Source organism: Plutella xylostella, chromosome 20 (genome assembly GCF_932276165.1).
Source record: "Plutella xylostella chromosome 20, ilPluXylo3.1, whole genome shotgun sequence".
Lineage (NCBI taxonomy): Eukaryota > Metazoa > Arthropoda > Insecta > Lepidoptera > Plutellidae > Plutella > Plutella xylostella.
In genome coordinates, this window is record NC_064000.1 from 6699974 (window position 1) to 6719400 (window position 19427).

The 19427-nt window shown below is 39.1% G+C and overlaps 1 protein-coding gene and 1 long non-coding RNA gene across 2 annotated transcripts; one reads left to right on the forward strand and one right to left on the reverse strand.

Annotated features, from left to right (window-relative positions):
• The first annotated feature begins 1226 nt into the window (after window positions 1–1226).
• Window positions 1227–18736, forward strand: LOC105380786 (tRNA (cytosine(34)-C(5))-methyltransferase). Its single transcript, XM_048628144.1, has 12 exons — window positions 1227–1389; window positions 1482–1571; window positions 9849–10063; window positions 10660–10837; window positions 11102–11186; window positions 11804–11943; window positions 12951–13084; window positions 13466–13653; window positions 15140–15284; window positions 16278–16703; window positions 17111–17277; window positions 18543–18736. Exons 1-12 carry the CDS (start codon window positions 1270–1272, stop codon window positions 18719–18721), a joined length of 2067 nt encoding a protein of 688 aa, XP_048484101.1. The 5' UTR covers window positions 1227–1269; the 3' UTR covers window positions 18722–18736.
• LOC105398843 lies at window positions 2600–4903 on the reverse strand. The gene is made up of 3 exons (XR_007267420.1): window positions 4158–4903; window positions 2913–3006; window positions 2600–2712 (listed from the first exon to the last, which is right to left on the reverse strand). It is a non-coding gene; the product is annotated as an uncharacterized LOC105398843 (long non-coding RNA).
• Window positions 18737–19427: the final 691 nt, after the last annotated feature.

Genomic DNA, 19427 nt, shown 5'->3' on the forward strand with positions numbered 1-19427 from the left:
TGATATAAGTCCTCTACTACTGAACATGCTGAACAATCCGGTGAGCCTACAACTTTCATCATATATTTAAACTTATTTAATGGCAAATGACCTGATCTTAATCTATGGGACAAAACAATCTCATATCTACTTAATTTACACTCAGCAAACCATGGGATTCTGGGAGGTTCAGCTTGTAGCGTTTTGTACCAAACGCCCTTTTCTACAGATTTTGAATCAAAATATTCCTTCCAGTGTTCATGATTCCGATTTTTATATTTTAACAAGAAATCTGAATAATTACTTTTTATATTGTATGTAACACCATCCGATACAGCCATTTTAGCGAGACGGTCAGCTTCTTCATTGCCTACTAATCCGATGTGCGAAGGTATCAATTGCAAACGAAAATCTCTATTATTGTTTATTAATTCCTTCATTTTGTTCAGCACAACGTATCCCATCGATACACCTCTGCCACCAGAAGTGCAACGAGAGAGGTGCTGTAATGCGCTTTTGCTGTCAGTGAAGATAACAAATTTGTAGAGGTCTTCAGAGATAGCGTATGATAGTGCTTCGGAAATTGCAATCAACTCAGCCGCCATAATAGAAATATTTGCCGAAGTTTTAAATATACCGGATTTTTTTGCCATAGGATCATAAAACGCTGCCCCTATGCCTCGAACATCTTTTGACGCATCAGTATACAGGTATCTCCAGGCATTATATTCTCCATAAATCTCTTGTATAATGTTAAATTTCAAAATCGAAAAACTATTCTTGTAGGACGATTTTGGCTTATTCAAACTTTTCAATTGAGTTCTAACCACATCCGCAACATTAATATTTGATACCCAGGTATCTAGACAAAAGGACTCAAGTATTTCTGATGAATGAATAGTATCACTTTTTGTTTCTTCGTAAATCGTAGATAACAAAGGTTTTTTCTTTGTTTGCCAGTACCTATTTCCACAATGTAATCTAAGTTTTTCTAATAAAGTGTTTCTATCACTATTGGACCATGACTTTGCCTTAGAGCAGTATTTATATCCCAAATATTCTCTTCTTATATGTAAAGGCGGTACACAGAGCTCACTTTCCATAGTATGGATAGGAGTGCTTCTAATAAAGCCCCCAATAACACGAAGTGCCTGATTCTGGACTTTTTCATTGGGGATTTCAAATAGAGAGTAAACCACATCATCACAGAGCAGTAACTAAATGTCACGTTGAATTGACGTTTAAATAACCTAACTTTTCTTTAGAGTTTTGACGTCTTGCTTCTTGTTTATGTTTTCTTGTTTTGTTCCAAAACGGTTTGTTTCTCTCGGTAATTACTTAAAAAGAATGGGGAAAAGAAATCGTAACGTTAATAAGTTTGCACAACGCAAGCGAGACCGTAAGGAGCAGGTATTTATCGACCTAAATAAAATATTATATTATGCTGAGCTAACCATGTTTAAAATACGCATGTATTTCAACATGTTTTGTATTATTTCCAGGAAAAGAACCCCCAGGAGAAACCTGCGGATAACCGTAAACATTATGCAGATATAGTGAGGGAAAATGCGGCGTTCGAAGAGTACTACAAGGTAAGTTTTATATGTATTATTAAAAACAACATAACCTAAAATTTTACTTTCAACACCACCACCACCAGAGTTGAAATAAACACCAGTAAATATTATACAACCATTCTTAGACTATCTGCAATTGGAAAGTAGCCTAACAGTGCTAAACTAACTGCAATTTTTTTAATTCTTGACATTTTATTATTTTTATGATTATCATTTGTATAATTTACCATTGTATGAATTTTGTACTACTTTTTTTTTTTTCACTTTTCATTTGTTTGCATCATTGCAATCTATAGGGTGAATATTTGAAAACGAGTGTTTTTGCCTCATTTACCTGGCATTTTTCAAAATTGAACTCTAGCCCTTTTGCTGTAAACTCGTGCTTAGGGGAATCGAAGATTACCTATATAATGTGATTTGCCTCATGTTTTGACGAGTAGTTTGTGAGATACGGTAAGTGAATTAATGAGCCTGCCAAACGAATGAGGAATAAGCCAGAACAATGAGAACATGCAGACATATAAATTAGGCTCGGCCAGATCAATTATAAATTATTCATTACCTCGTAATAAATAAAGTCTAATTCAAATACCTCGGAAATATAACTTAGGAAATATAGGTAATACAGCGAAACATAACCCCGCGCTTATGCTCACACGACATTTATTAAAAGAAGGAAACAAAAATCAGTGGAAGGTCTCGTTCAATCTTCATCCATGATCTGCACTAGTGTTGCCGTATAATCGATGTCACATCGATTATTAATTGATTATGTAAATGGGGCCCAAATAATCTAATAACTTGGATTTAAAACTGACAACGATATTGAGAAAGCTATTTCTCGTGTTCAACGAGAATACTCAAATTATTTGACAGCTCAGCATAGTATTGAAGATCCTCAATAAGTTAATTAAGTAAAGAAAGAAAGAAGAAAGAAAGAAAGATAAAACTTTATTTGTCACTGACAGCATTTACTCTTTGGATGAAAACCTGTTTATTGTACGCAAGACTTCGTCCCAAAAGTCTTCCAGATGTTGGTCGGGTACGCTGTTTATCAAAAATCTAAATGTAAGTGCTTTTTCATTTCGAATACACGAACAGTTAGAGAGGGAAGTATTTTCATTATCCATATTCGAAGCATTTGTTTTTCGCAACCCTGAAACAAGATAGTGCCAAAAAATTACCGAAAGAAATTACTTGGTAGGTATCTACTTAGGCGGGTAATCTAGATACCTACTACTACTAATAGGTAGATTTGATTGAGAATGTTGAGCTATGGATGATAACATAAAATCTCATAACACATAACATTAAGGATGTTGTAGGATATTATTATGTAGATATTTATCAACCTACCACCACTGCCACTAGCTTCATCTCTTTTTGTTTCTTTGGCTTTTCTTTTTCTTGGTGCTAAAATAGAAGGTGATAGTGGCCGGTCATCGCTATCCTGAGACAAAAAAAAACATATTTTTTGGATGGACCAGTAGGAAATTTAATAGTACCTAATACTCAGCAACGGCCGCCGGCGCAGAGGCAAACCAATAAGGAGATGGCCGGACGACCTGGACACCTTAAGCAAGGACTAGCGTGAGCAGGTCCAAGACAGGGATAATTGGAAAATTCAATGAGAGACCTTTGCCCAGCATTAGGACATGATAGGCGGATAAAAAAAAACTGAAAAAAATCGCATCAGAAATTAGGTATAATTTGTCAGAAAAAATAGGTCACCAACATAGCTCTTAAAATCTGCAGGCTGATGTGCAGTGGGCCGGTCATATCTACCGAATTTTACGACTATAACTTTATATCTTCTAGAGGGCGCCTATAATCATCGCGCAATTGATACGCTTCTAACGATACCTCATACATCAAAATATATCAAGCCGTTTAGGCTACAGGAGGCCACAAAGAAACGGACAAGTAAACATACGACATCCTCCTCCGGGTCCAGTCGGGTAAAAAGTTAATAACTATTTTATTTACGTACCATGTTTGCACTGGGTTTTCTCCTCTATAAATGTTCACTCACTGTTATAATTAAATATGTTAATTTATTTTACTACACTTAACTTGTATCTTATCCTACGTCCAACAGTACATACCTAAGAGGACTTAATATGAGAGACAATAATAGGTATCTAAAAATAATTGCAAAATAATCGATTATTACATAATAATAATCAAGCCAATTATATCGATTATATCGATAGTATTGGCTTGATTCCGGTATCGATTTAATCGATAGTATTGTCGAGATTATACAATTATAATCTATAATCAATATCGATACTATCGATCTAATCGATATTATCGATAGTAGAATCGATTTTTAGATTATTGGGGGGGGGTCAATCGATTAATCGATTATCCTGCAACACTAATCTGAACATGACCTGTCAAATTTGTTTGTTTATTCTTCTTTATTTACCAAACGTCAATTTATGGCATTGACTGGTCTAGTTTCGCTAGGCTCAAACCAACCTACTTACTTACTTATACTTACTCCCAATCTCCGCTGGGGAGCAAAGGGCCGAAGTGAAGCGCCACCATTCTTTACGATCTTAGGCCAACTACTTACATCCGCCCAGACATCCCCACCTGGCATATTTCCTTTTTGACAGAGTGCTGCCATGTTTCGACTCGCGGTCTGCCGAGTCTTCGTTTACCGCCTTCGAGATGCCATGTCAGTGCTTCCTTTGGGACGTTTTCAGTACGCCTGAGTACGTGTCCAAACCAGCCTAGCGTAGACATAAGTCTTTAATTATAATTGGTCTGGCATCAACAAATTCATCTGGCATTATGTACCAGATAAAAACAGACAAATGAGTGGCAGATAAATGAGTTTTTACATAAAAACAATAAATTATTAATTAAATTGTGAACTTAATCATCTACCTTGTTATGGAAAAAGGTAGAATACAGTGTGATCACGTATGTGGTTAAGTAACGAAACAGAAGTATCATCAGCAAGCATGTAGGGCAGGACATATAAATTAGGACACTTACCGTACAAAGTCCAGATTATCTGCTTGCTATCACAATTTATCGTCGTCACAAATCGCACGCGGACGGTGCACTCTGCCGGCAGACGGGTGGTGGACTGACCTGATTGAACTCGAACGCAAGTTCAAAAATATTCAACCCTTCAATGGTGGCGTTCGTGAAAAGACACGGCCAGACAAATTAGTTTTTATGGTGCGGACGTTTTGAAAAGCTTAATAACTTTTATTGTATTATATTTAGAGGACAATGAATATTAAGGACTTCACGAGTATATATTGAAATATAAAGGATTTATATTTTAATGTTTTCAAAGCGAACATTGTAAGACTTATGAACTAAAATGTATATGAAATTGGAGTTTGGACGCGCCATATAAATGGGATTTGAGTGTTATCTGGTCATACATTTTTTTAATTTTATATGAATCGTTCTAAAACTGTAAATAGGCCTTGATAGAGAATTTCATTTTACATGTACCATACAAATATAGCCTCAAAATTCGAAAAAATAAGTAGATTCTCCCGATGAAAACTGACAAATTTAGCGTTCCAAATATTCACCCTATAGCAGTGGGCTATAATAAGCAATCTCTTTCTCTACTTTGTATCTCCTTGGGTTGTTGTAGTAGCAGAGTGAGGCCCATTGACCTCCATCCTCCTTTTTTGTTACCATTCATGAGAAGGTTCCACTATAATTTCAGTTCAAGTATGTTCTTTTTCTTAAGTCGTGTAAATTTCGGCGCATTATCTGTTAGCAGTGCTGATGCGAGCTCATTAGGGTGATGGAAAAGTCGTGACTGATAGGTCAGGCTGGCTTTCTTTATTTCTTCTGCCACTGTAGGTATCTTTAAGTCCATATACATGAGATTGTTTGATATATGCCATGGTATCCCAAGTATCCGTCTCAATGTTTTTGTCTGAAACCGCTCAAGGATGGCAATGATGGACTTACATGCTGTTCCCCATAATTGGATACCATAGGTCCATATGGGTTTAATAATGGCCTTATAGACCAGAATTTTACATTCTGCTGATAATTGTGACCTGCGTCCTATTAGCCAGTCCATGGATCTCAATCTGCAGTCAAGTTGCTTTCGTTTTGTCCAGATGTGTTTTCTCCAGGTGAGTCGTCTGTCTAGATGCATTCCTTGATATTTTGCATCTTCTGCTTTTGGTATGGGTTGCGCATTCAGATAGACAGTGGGGCAAGTTTCTCGTCTGAGAGTGAATGTTACATGTACAGACTTGGATTCGTTAGCCTTGATTCTCCATTTGTTGCACCATTTTTCCATTTTATAGAGGGCAGTTTGCAGGTTCTGTGATGCAATTTCTGGATCTTTGTGACTAGCAAGATAAGCTGTGTCATCAGCAAATGTACCTGCCACTGTTTCTTCTGTCGTAGGGAGGTCTGACGTGAACAGTATATATAGCACGGGACCAAGCACACTACCTTGTGGTATTCCTGATTCTATTGGATATAAGCTGGATAATTCATCATCATGTCTTACTTGGAAGCATCGGTTGGATAGGTAGGAGTTGAGTACTGAGTAAATGGGGTGTGGTAGTTGGTTCTTTAGCTTGTGTTTCAGTCCCAAGTGCCAAACTTTATCAAAAGCTTGGGATATATCCAGAAAGGCTGCTGAACAGTATTCCTTGTTTTCCAGTGATGATGTAATTTCATTTACAAGCCTATGCACCTGCTCTATAGTGGCATGTTTCTCACGAAAACCGAATTGGTGCTGAGGGATGATGTCTACCAGGTAAGGTTTTATTCTTGCTAGTAGCACTTTCTCGAACACTTTCGATATTATTGGTAGCAAGCTTAGTGGTCTATAAGAGGTGGCTTCATTTGGTTGTTTTCCTGGCTTAGCTATCATTAATATTTGTGCAATTTTCCACTGTGCTGGATAATGCCCTGTCCTTAAGATAGCATTGATAATAGTGGTGAGCAGTACTACAGCTTTTCGTGGTAAGCGTTTTAGCATTAATGGTGTTATAAGATCATATCCAGGAGCTTTCTTGATCTTTAGGTTTGACAAGACTCTATGCACTTCCGCTGGCCTGGCTGGTTTTATAGGCCTGGACATTTGGAACGGAGCTGTTATTAGTTCTTTAATTTCTTCGGTGTGTTCTCTTGCTTCATCAGTTGCTGGTTCATTAGGTCTAAATACATTAGCAAGGTGGGCGCCAAATGTGTCTGCCTTTTCTTTGCTGCTTCTAGCCCAGCTCCTATCCATGTTCCTGATGGGTGGAATTGCTAGAGTCGGCTGCTTCAACTTTTTCGTGGCTTTCCATATGGAATTATCTGGGCTGGTGTTGGGTTCAACTTTTGACAGGTATTTTTGGATTGTTTCATTTTTTGATTTCTCTATTAGTACTGACAGATGTCTTGAGGCCCTGTTTAGAGCTCTTTTATCTTCTGGATTTCTAGTTTGATGCCAAGTTCGTCTGAGGTTCCTTCTTTCAGAAATCTTTTTTCGAATATCCCAGGGGTAGTCAGCTTGATTGAACGTGTTCTTTACTTCGGGTGTAGCAAGGTACGCAGCTGACACTACTGTGTTGTTCAGGTGCTCTACAGCTCTCTCTATGTCTTCCTGGCTTTTTAGTGGAATATTGAGTTTTAGATTATCTTCTATATGGCTTTGAAAGGTGGTCCAGTCCGTATGGTTGTTGGTAAGATGTAATATAGTCTCTTTCAGTATTATTTCAGAGCTTACATTTATTATAATGGGAGAATGGTCAGAAGATAAGTCATCAGCTGGTTGTACTAAACTGTGTTCTTTCGTGATGTTTCTGGTGATGAAAAAATCTAGTAGATCTGGAATTTTATTTGGGTCTGTAGGCCAATAAGTTGGTTTCCCAGTAGACATGCTATTACAATGGTTTTCAGTTATAGCCTCGTATAGTTGTCTTCCTCTATGTAGTGTGAGTCTGGATCCCCAATACACATGTTTCGCATTCCAGTCTCCACCTGCTATGAATTTAGGCCCTAGACTTTTTAGGTATTTGTTGAATTCAGCTTTACATATCTTATGTTTTGGTGGGCAGTACGTTGCTGAGACGGTTATTGGACCTTGGTTAGTCTCCACTATAACAGATGTTGCTTGTAGGAAATCTTTTTCATATTTTTCTATCTCATAATGCTTGATTTTTGAGTTTATAATGACTGCTGTTCCCCCATGTGTATTTCCAGATGGATGGTTAGTTAGGTATGTAGAGTAGGCAGGTATCTTTAAGTAATTCTTTACTGTATATCTTGTTTCAGCTATTAATACTATGTCTAATTTATTTGAGTATATGAATGTTTCTAGTTCTTGTCTTCTATCTGACAATCCGTTGGCATTCCATTCTGCAATTCGAAGGAGCTGGATCATTTGGAGTTGATGACGGTGGTGACTAGATGGATCATACGATCCATTATTTTGTCTAACATTTTTTCGAGGGTTCGTTCAAATCTACTAAACATTGCTTCCATGATCTTTGCAGTGTCACTTGTTTCAGTTGGAGATTGTTGTGTTTGAGGGAAAGTAGCACTACTGCCAGCATTCGACCTTGCAGCTACATTTGCATAAGTTTGTGTGGATGTTGGATGGCTATATCTCATTTGTATCAGATTCTTGTCTACAATTGAGGTTGGCTCTGCTGATTGTTCTTTAATATTATTCTGGGTGTTTGGTTTAGGGTTGCTTTTCTTATATATTTGGTTTTTGTACTCATTGTACTTTGTGCATCCTTTATAGCTGGCTGGGTGGCTACCTTCACAGTTAATACAGAATGCAGGAGTATCACGTGACTTGGTGCATGTAGTAGTTGGGTGGTCATTTCCGCATTTTACGCATCTAAATGTTCTATTACACATGTTTTTTGTGTGCCCGAACCTTTGGCATCGCTTACATTGTACAACGTCTTTCTTTTTATATGGTGCCTCTACCTTTACTATCATATTAATTAGGTGTTTGATGTTATAAACATCTTTGTTATTTGGCTTCGGCTCAAGGTTGACATAGTATAGTGGAAGTGGCTCCTTGGTCTGCCTATGAAGTGCATTGGTGACACTTCTGACTGTGTGGCCCAGTGATTCGAGTTCCATCTTGATGTTGTCCACATCTTCTGATGCGTGTATGCCTCTTATGATAACACGGTAGGGTTTTTCATGTTTCAGCTGGTATGTGTAGTGGCTAACATTCATTGAGATGAAATTATTCCTAATGATCTTATATGTTTCTACATCTGCAGGTATTATTTTGATAATGTGGCCGGATCTTAGTGTGGTCAATTTATATTTACTAACATCTTGTAACATTTGATGTAGGCTTTCTTTAAGTTTTATCACATCTGTGACTCCGGTGACAAATATTGGCTCCGGTTTCGGGATAAATAAACTTTCTTGGGCTGAGGTCGGGTCCGGGGATTCGTTGACTTCCAATATTTCGAAGCTATTTGCTGTTGGAATATTGCTTTTGGTTACCTTAGTGTCGTTGGTGTTATAATCTGGGCTAGACTCCATTCTTTTGCGCTTAGCATTAGGAACCTGGTCATTTTGCCAAGGCATAGTATCTGCTTGTCTTGTCGATGACGATGATGATGATGATGTTGAAGCACGGGGCTCCCCTGTAGGCAAATGTGCCCCTAGGCTGTTGGCTCTCGGTCTAGGTACAAACATGGCTTTGTGAAAGACTTGCTGGATTAGTTTTTGTGGATCTTTGTTGTTAGTACTGGATTTCTCAGTATTCTGTTCATTTGCAGTGGTATTTAGATTTTCTTGATGGAGGTCTGGGGACATGCTTATTGACTCTTCCATGATGGTAGTTTTTAATTTAGGATGGCAACTCTATCAAGTAATTGGAGTACTTGTTCTAAGGATTGACAACATAGTGGTTAATCTGTGACAAAATTGATTTTGAAACACAGTAATATGTTGGAAAAACGAGGGTAGATTTGTTAGTTTATTTTTATTTTGATGGCATGTATTGTGGGTATAGTGAAGATTGTTATTGGTTTTGTGATAATAATTGTGTATTTGCAGCTGGTTTTGCGCAGAGATAACGTTTGCACTGGTGAATTATCACATCACAATCACTTTAACACTATTTTCACAATCACAACTGAAATGTTTATAGCACAATTTTGTACTACTAAGTACATTTTTATGTTATATTAGTATTTCATTTTAATTTAGGTATGACTTTATTTTTATATTATTATTATTATTTTTTCCCTGACATGTAATGAATATTATGAATAATAAATAAAATACAATACAATATATAAAGTCTATAAATTCTAGGCCCAAAAAATAGTCCCAGAAGAAGATTGGGAGACATTTATGAAAGCCCTGCGCTCGAACCTTCCCACGGCGTTCCGGGTCACCGGGTCGAAGGGCGAGGCTGCTGCTCTCATGAAGATTGTCAAGAGCGAGTACTTCAATGACATCCTGAACATGAAGATCAAAGTGGAAGATGGGGAGGAAGAACAGGAGGTGAAGCCAGTCAGTCTGCCATGGTGAGATTACCTACAAATTATATTGGTTGTTTGTCTATCATCATCAGCCTATAGCAGTCCACTGCTGGACTCTTCCAAAGCACATCACTTCTTTTTCTTCTTGTTGTGTCGATGGCAACTATCACACTTCCACGGCTCAGTGGAATGCCATGTTGATATCCCTCTGGTAGCACACAATGAATGTGATCTATAGCTTTCTGCTTCCAATCATAACCATCGGCGCAGTAGTCAGGGTCACTAACCACTACGCCATTCGGTCGTCTAATCTAGTCCAGATTGTATCAGCTATCTTTATAAAGTTTTCCAGCAGAAAATTAATCTGGCGAGAAGAAATATTCTGACTTACCCTAATCAAGCCAAATTCGATTTAAAAAACAATCATGTGCCATGCATGATTGAGATGCTTTAACTGTATAAAATTTCTATACGGCACATGCTGAGTCAGAGGCATTTTGCTGGCATAATACAGTTTTTTTTTGTTGTTGATAATTTTATTGATAAGTACCTGTTATATTTGTGATGTGTATTCTTTGTGCAAATAAATTATGCGTGTATTTCTGAAACATATGTGTCTAACAACCACCCTCTCCCCCCAGGTACCCCGGCGGTCTAGCATGGCAGCTCAGCTTCTCGCGTACAGACATACGCAGGAATGAGGCTCTGTACAAGCTGCACAACTTCCTGGTGGCAGAGACAGCCGCCGGGGGAGTGTCAAGACAGGAGGCTGTGAGCATGATCCCGCCCGTTGTGCTGGATGTGCAGCCGCATCATAAGGTTGGTTTGGTTTGGCATACATTTAAGGTGGTGTTATGGGGTGCTCACTAAACACAGTAACATCAAGGCTGATGATGATTAGTAAGTAAGATGAAAATACCCTGCATTTGCAGAAGATGGATTAGGTATGAAGCTTTAAAGTTATTTTGTCTATCCATAAGTATCATATTATCCATTCATTATACTTATGGTTAGAAGGGGACTTTACAAACGCAATATTATTTAAATTTTCAGTAAGTAACATTATGTGTCCATACATTTCAGGTGCTGGACATGTGTGCGGCGCCGGGCTCTAAAACTGCACAGTTGATCGAGTTCCTGCACGCAGATGAAACTAAAATGCCTACAGGTACGCACCAAAACCAGAACCCTTACCACAGCAGAAATTATGTAAAAAAAGTAAGGAATCTAAAATAATTATCACACTATAAATAGATCATTCACCCTTATCAGCTTCGATTAATTAGGGAACAGCCCAAACTCGTAAAATTTCGCTATTACCCCGCTGGACCGACCACCTTAGAAAAGTTGCCAGTACTGGCTGGATGAGGAAGGCCGAAGACAGACTGATGTGGCGCCCCTTAGGAGAGGCCTATGTGCAGCAGTTTACGATTACGGGCTAATGATGATGCGTCATTTTAGATTTGTATGTTTTTTTACCTATAACTGGCAAACGGTCTTGAGTGACCATAAGCAGTTGTTTGGCGTGTGTTTTTTGTCGTTTTAGGCACTCCCTCCCATCGTTGGGTTGCCTTCTTATTCAACTGGTCCTAGACCGTCCCAAATGTGCTTTCGTTTCAACCTTCTTATTGGAATACAACTGGTGAGGTCGGTAGCCAGTTTGTTGGGGCGACCTACTGGTCACCCCAACAAACTCCTAATAAAATCCTATCTCTGTAGGCAGATTCGTATGTTGGAATAATTTTATCTATATTCTATAACTACCTCTCAATATTCCTATTCCAGGTTTCGTGATAGCGAACGACGTGGACAACAGCCGCTGCTACATGCTGGTGCACCAGGCGAAGAGACTCAACTCACCCTGTATACTGATCACCAACCACGACTCGGCCGTCATGCCCAACATGACTGTCACTGACCCCGAGGTAATTATAAAAAATATTGAAATATTGATACAAAATGTATATGTCGCAGGCATCTGGTTTAATCTCCTGTTTGATTGAACCACTAGCCCGTTCATTGGATGGCGCTATTCAGTTGTATGACTAAAGGACAACTCGTCAAGTCGTTGATTGTAACGTTCGACGTCTTGACTGAACGTCATTCAGCGAAGTCGTTGAATGGGATATAGTATAGCAACTTTGTAATGTCTGGTTAGGGTGAACATGACCAGACAAGAGTCAACAAAAAGCCTATGTTACAAAGCTCTTATCTCACAAATTAACTAAACAATAACAATAAACTTACCTTCATATTGTTGTTTATAATTATCCAGTTACGCCACAATTTTTTCTTTGAAACTATCCGCCCGCGGCGTAATAATAGGTAAATCCATGTCGTCACACTATTTTAACACAAATAACGTATTTTAAAGCTAATTTATTTGCAAAAAAACTAACAATATAGGTGCTTTTTGTGTCAGCTGTTAGCTGTTAGACGCCATATTAGTTTTGTTCACCACCTGACTGATTTTAAGTCAGCTAACTAGTTGGACGTTTTGTGACGCTTGTGTCAACGTTCGGCCTAGTCATACAACTAAGCAGCGTCATCCAATGAACGGGCTAGCGGTTCAATCAAACAGTAGATTAGCCTGCGACATATATATTCCTAAAGCCTGTGTGCCGTCACATAAAATGATTCAATATTTATTAGAGATATTTTATTTCAAGCATGCTACAAGTAATGTAGGCCATAATCTTCCAGAGAACCCACAAATACGTCTTATATCATATGGGATACATTCACGGCATCATGGCTTTTGCTTTAAGTAGGACCTATACTTTTTGTCTAATGTAGATTTGATCTGACATGCTATCGATCTTCTGCCCTTATGTAAGATTATTAAGATAAGTGCCATAAAACGCAGATGGTGTAGTACTACTACAAATAACGAATACAATAAATAAATACTCCCGTGTATCTGTGTCCACAGCACCCCGGCGCCACCAAACAGCTGAAGTTCGACCGCGTGCTGTGCGACGTGCCGTGCTCAGGGGACGGGACTATGAGGAAGAACCCGGACATCTGGACCAAGTGGTCCAATGGGAACGGGAACAATTTGCATGGGTGTGTGTTTCCACTATTATAGTTTGTTGTTTGTAAGTTTCGTTACTAAGCTTAAACCGTTTCTCTTTTTAACCGACTCCGAAAAAATAAGGAAGTTGTTATTGCAAGTAGTTTTGTACGTCCTTTTCACACAAAAATCCCATTTCTCAGTCAGAGTAAAGTTAAACATGAACTTATTTCCTTAACGTTCAACAAAGGTGTTTAACTCGTTTCAGGCTTGTGTTTTTTTTCTATGATATGGCTGTTGAACTTGATTTTCTCACGTGTCGAAAACGTCACGTGTGTGATCTAGTGTTTGTTATTTATGGCTTAAGTATGCTATTATACTCATACACTACAATCAAATCTTGTACTATTAATACCTACTATTCCCTCTCACAGCATCCAATACCGCATCCTCAAGCGCGGCCTAGAACTCCTCACCATCGGCGGCCGCCTCGTGTACTCCACCTGCTCGCTGAACCCCATAGAGAACGAGGCAGTAGTGGCGCGGGTGCTGCGCGAGGCAGAGGGCGCGGCACGCCTCGCGAGCGCGCAGGACAGACTGCCCGCACTGTGCAGCCAGCCAGGTGTGTATACAGGATGTTGCAAAAAGGGGATACTAAAAACATTATCCATAGTAAAAAGTCACGTGACCAACAACGTTTCTATGGAAAATGAATAATTTTTTTCTTGAATTTTGAAATTCAGATTTTAGTTACGGGCTTATATATGTCGCAGGCATCTGGTTTAATCTCCTGTTTGATTGAACCGCTAGCCCGTTCATTGGATGACGCTGCTTAGTTGTATGACTAGGCCGAACGTTGATTGCACAAGCGTCACAAAACGTCCAACTAGTTAGCTGACTTAACATCAGTCAGGTGGTGAACAAAACAAATATGGCGTCTAACAGCTAACAGCTGACACAAAAAGCACCTATATTGTTAGTTTTTTGCAAATAAATTAGCTTTAAAGTGCGTTATTTGTGTTAAAATAGTGTGACAACATGGATTTACCTATTATTACGCCGCGGGCGGATAGTTTCAAAGAAAAAATTGTGGCGTAACTGGATAATTATAAACAACAATATGAAGGTACGTTTATTGTTATTGTTTAGTTAATTTGTGAGATAAGAGCTTTGTAACATAGTCTTTTTGTTGACTCTTGTCTGGTCATGTTCACCCTAACCAGACATTACAAAGTTGCTATACTATATCCCATTCAACGACTCCGCTGAATGACGTTCAGTCAAGACGTCGAACGTTACAATCAACGACTTGACGAGTTGTCCTTTAGTCATACAACTGAATAGCGCCATCCAATGAACGGGCTAGTGGTTCAATCAAACAGAAGATTAAACCAGATGCCTGCGACATATATACCATGCTGCACATGTAGGTTTCGGCTTAGTATACTTACCCTTTTTGCAACATCCTGTATATGTACGGTGGCCTGCGCCTAAAAGTATACAGGCGGCGATTTTAAAATAGCGATCTCAAGCTCACATGCTGCTCAAGCACATCCACATAAACACCACTGCTACACACATCACACACAACACATCCCCGGATTTATAACAGATGTAGCTGGTCCCTTCATCATCAGGGATCGCTATTTTAAAAACTCCGCCTGTATACTTTTAGGCGCAGGCCACCGTACATATGAAAGAGAGAGAGAGAGCCCACAATAATATATACGCACTATACTGTAGCGAACATATACTTATATACTCTTATGAGTATATAAGTACACACAAGAATATATACTTATATACTCTTACGCTGTAGGTATATACTTATGCGAAGCATATGAGAAAGAGGTGTCCCACGCTCTATATACTTAAATACTAGCTCACGGAATTGCCCTGCACGTATTCATACAAGTATTCATTGTAACATGTGGAATACGCTCGCGAAACGCCTGAAAATGGCGTGCCAACCCGCGTGCGTGCCGATATTTATTCTGATCTTAGCCTAGTTAAATGATTTTATTTTCATTTCGATTCATTTCGTTTCTTTTCATTTCATACTCTCTAGCCCATGTTACTCTTACAATAAAACAATCCATCTTCCACAGGCATGACCCACTGGCGTCCGGCGTCCAAAGACATGGTGTTCTACGACTCGTTCGATCAAGTCCCGGAGAGATGGCAGACCGTGGTGCGCCCGCAGATGTTCCCGCCCACACCGGACGAGATAAACACGTTTAATTTGGATAGATGGTGAGTTTAGATCTGGCAGATCAAGGCCGCTAGAAAATAATAGATAAAGCAATTTTAAATTAGCGTATAACTACGTAGTTAGGATTTGATGACCACATTGATACCTACATACAAGGCGGGCGAGATAACTAGACACCTGGGTTAAATGACATTTGTCTTTAGTACTCAGTGCAAAAAAAGTAATATCGATATTACAAAAAATATCCTCTTTCCTATCAATATTTTTATAACTAAGCTCGGCAAAAATAATGAACCTCGACATACTCGCAGTTTTAATGAACTAATTTTATAAAGAAAATTGTTGCGAGAACGTAAACATAATTATATGTATATACATGTAGCGCCCCGATATTTGAAATTATTCTGGTAATCTAAAAACATACTTACTTACCTGACTTTTGTTATATTGTAATAAAATGTATAAATATTTGTTTATACAGAGGGTGTTGCAAAAAGGGTATTATACTAAGCCGAAACCAGCATGTGCAGCATGTTATGTCTAAGCCCGAATCTGAAATTGGAATTTCAAAATTCGCGAAAAAAAAAACATTCTCCATACTAAAAAGTCACTTGACCAACTAGTTTCTATGGAAAAAAAATTACGAATTTTAAAGTTCTGATTTCAGTTTTGGGCTTTTAGATATAACATGCTGCACATGCTGGTTTCGGCTTAGTATACGCTTTTTGCAACACCCTGTATAAGTATTCAAGTTGATACCTACTTGTTAAAGTACTCGTAGTAACAAAAAATATTTATTGTTAGGTAATCGTCTGATAATTCTTATGCTAACGCTACAAAAGGACGAGAGCGGGGCCTCGCGCGGGGAAAGGGGAGAGGGGTAGATTTTTGGGCCAGGTGTCTAGAAACTTTGCGCGGGTTGTATCTATTATATTTATAGGTAGTGTATTAAAACCTAAATTAATCTTATTTCATATTGGTATATCTAATTTACTTACAAAATTGATCCTAATAACCATTCCTCAACCCCACAGCATACGCATCCTGCCGCACGCTCAAGACACAGGCGCGTTCTTCGTAGCCGTCTTCGAAAAGACAGCCCTATTACCGTGGGAGAAGGACGCAAATCCCACACCAGTAGACCAGCCTAAGGAAGAAAAAAAAGAACCACCTAAAAAACGCAGACGAATGGGCGGTTACAGAGAAGACCCATTTGTATTCTTCTCAGGGGATAAAGAAGATGTTTTCCCGAATATTAAAGAGTATTATGACTTGAAAGATGACTTTGACCCCACCTGTCTTCTGACTAGATGTTTCGTTGGTAAGAAGAAGAATATCTACTTGGTGTCGCCGGCGGTGAAGGACATAGTGCAGAGAAATGAGGCGAATATAAAGATAATTAATACTGGTGTGAAGACGTTTGTGAGGTGTGATAACAAGAATATGACGTGCCCGTTTAGGTGAGTTCATTTGTTACTTTATTTCGTTTTGATGTATACGGGATATGAAATGCATCGCTATACCAACTTTTCGCCGATATTTTAGGAACTGATTTACAAATTGATAAGACCTCTTAATCCGACGTAGGTCAAGCAAAAATGAGTAATCTGTTTGACCAGTATGTAAGTGTACCTATAATGTTCATTTATTCCCCATATCTTTGAATGTACGATTCTGGAATATGAAATACAATTATCATTAGCATCATTATCCGCTGGATCTGACCCTGGCATGATGACTGACACTAATCTGACTGGCTAATCCTTTCACTCCGGTGTAGTCTGGATTTTGTGTTTATCATCCTCACAATAAGAAGAAACTAAGCTATATGATGGTTTTTTTAACCCTTCCCTCCGATTCCCCCCAGGTTATCCCAAGAGGGTCTATCAAGTATCACGCACTTCGTGGGTGGGGCGCGGCGCCTGCGCATCCTCAGGAGCGACTTGGTGCTGGTTCTGCAGAACGACGACCCGAGCAACCCGCCAGATGTGGCCCGGTTCAGCGAACACACGCAGGCGCTGGTTAAGGACTTCGGTAAGATGACTGTGTAACTTTACCTATACAGGCCGACACGGATCCATTTTTTTTTTTTTTTTTAAAGTTTTTGTTATCACTCCACAGACTTTATGTCCGTGCCTTTTTGAGAGATCAATATATTGTGAGAGTTTGGTTGTTTTTTGTCTTCATCTTTTAACTACTCACTACTCAATGTGGAAGCTTATAATATATATATTTTATCTTTTATATATATATACCTATATATTATTAATAATTTTTTTTTTTTTTTTGCACTCCTGGAGGAAAATCTACACAGACACCTGGGAAGGGGACCCAGGTAGTGTCGGCCTTTAACCGACTAAAAACCCCCAGTTGTGCATTTCTTGTTTTTTTTTTTTTTTTTTTTTTTTCTTTGTTTCACACAGTCACACTTACAATTATAATGGCAACAAACATTTGAAGGGTAGGGCCAGTGTCAGCTGTCTTCAGAGAACTTAACAGACGCCTGTCAGAGGCCACACACTCCTTTTGTCATCGCTGTTGTTTTGCCTGGTGTTAATGTGTGACAGTGTTCTTAAAACTATCTTAATTTTATTGGTTAGTTCTTATACAGATAATATTAAATCACGACCCATGCAGCGGGAACAGGTGGCAATGTAATCCAAAATATAGAAAAAGTATTGTGGAACCAAAAACCTACGCCAACGCTATTAAATTGAGTAATACATGTATAGATATAGATAGCAGTATAATACAGTAAGTATATAAGGTATGTGGGTTAGTATGGCACACTTCGTGGGTGGGGCGCGGCGCCTGCGCATCCTCAGGAGCGACTTGGTGCTGGTTCTGCAGAACGACGACCCGAGCAACCCGCCAGATGTGGCCCGGTTCAGCGAACACACGCAGGCGCTGGTTAAGGACTTTGGTAAATACTTATAAATAGTTATAGATTACGTCGTTTGAGCGTTGATTGAGCGATTGGGGGCGCAACTCGGTAGAGGTGAATCAAAAAAGATAATTTTATATTTAATTCAACGCAAACATAAAATATTGCGGTTTCTCTACAATTGAAAAACATAAATAAGTAACCATAAAACATTCTAAGGCCAGGGTAGATTTTTATATACCAATGAAAATACATAACAACTCCGCTCATGCTATTTCATTGGACGATTATTGCCGCCCACATCGCTCCGATAGCCCGTTCCGCTCTGGTGGACAAGCACCCTTACAGTACCTATTTATAACACATCTCACCTTTGGCATTTGTTTTCCTAACTTACCATTTCCTTTGTCCGCAGCCACCGGCAGTTGCATCCTCGAATACACGGATGAAGCCTCAGAACTGTCACTGACACTAGTCGGGTGGCGCGGGGTACATTCACTACGGGCCTACACTGCTACGCCTGACACCGTGCACTATTTGAGGCTGTTGGGAGCCGATTATAGCAAATATGGTGAGTTTAGTTGTGACATCTAGTGGTAGCGTAGACGAATGTTCAAAAAAAAAACACTAGTCGGCTGGCGCGGGGTGCATTCACTACGGGCCTACACTGCTAAGCCTGACACCGTGCACTATTTGAGGCTGTTGGGAGCTGATTATAGTAAATATGGTGAGTTTACTAGTGATGTCTAGCGGTATCCGCCCTATCCATCCGTGCACTACAGTGACATCTAGTGATAACGTCATTCAACACACATAGCTTGTGTGGTTGGAATGAATAGTACTTTCTGCGCGCATTATAACTTAATTCGCGTTAGTATGACGTTTTTTTACCTGGATAATAATATCTGAATCACTGAATAGGTGGACCTCTGTAACTAAGTCAATTTGGTCGGTCTCTCAACGCCCTACTTATCTATGTTTCACTGTAGGTATTGGTAAATAAATTGTATTTATACAATGTTCTTTTCAGATGTGAACAAGTTCAAGAAAGCGTCAGAAATCGCAGAAGGCGAGGTGGCGGAACCGGACGCAATGGAGACTGACGCCCCAGAATGTTCAACGGAGGAAAATGGCGGAAATACTGAACAAGATGGCGCTGACACAGCTCTAAATGGCGGTCAAGACGCCAAAACTGAGTCGTGAGTTTTGTATTTAGATTGGGCGAAATTTTGTATAAGTAAATTTATGCATAGTTTTTCAGACATTTTTCATTAAACTTGTACATACGATTGTATAAATT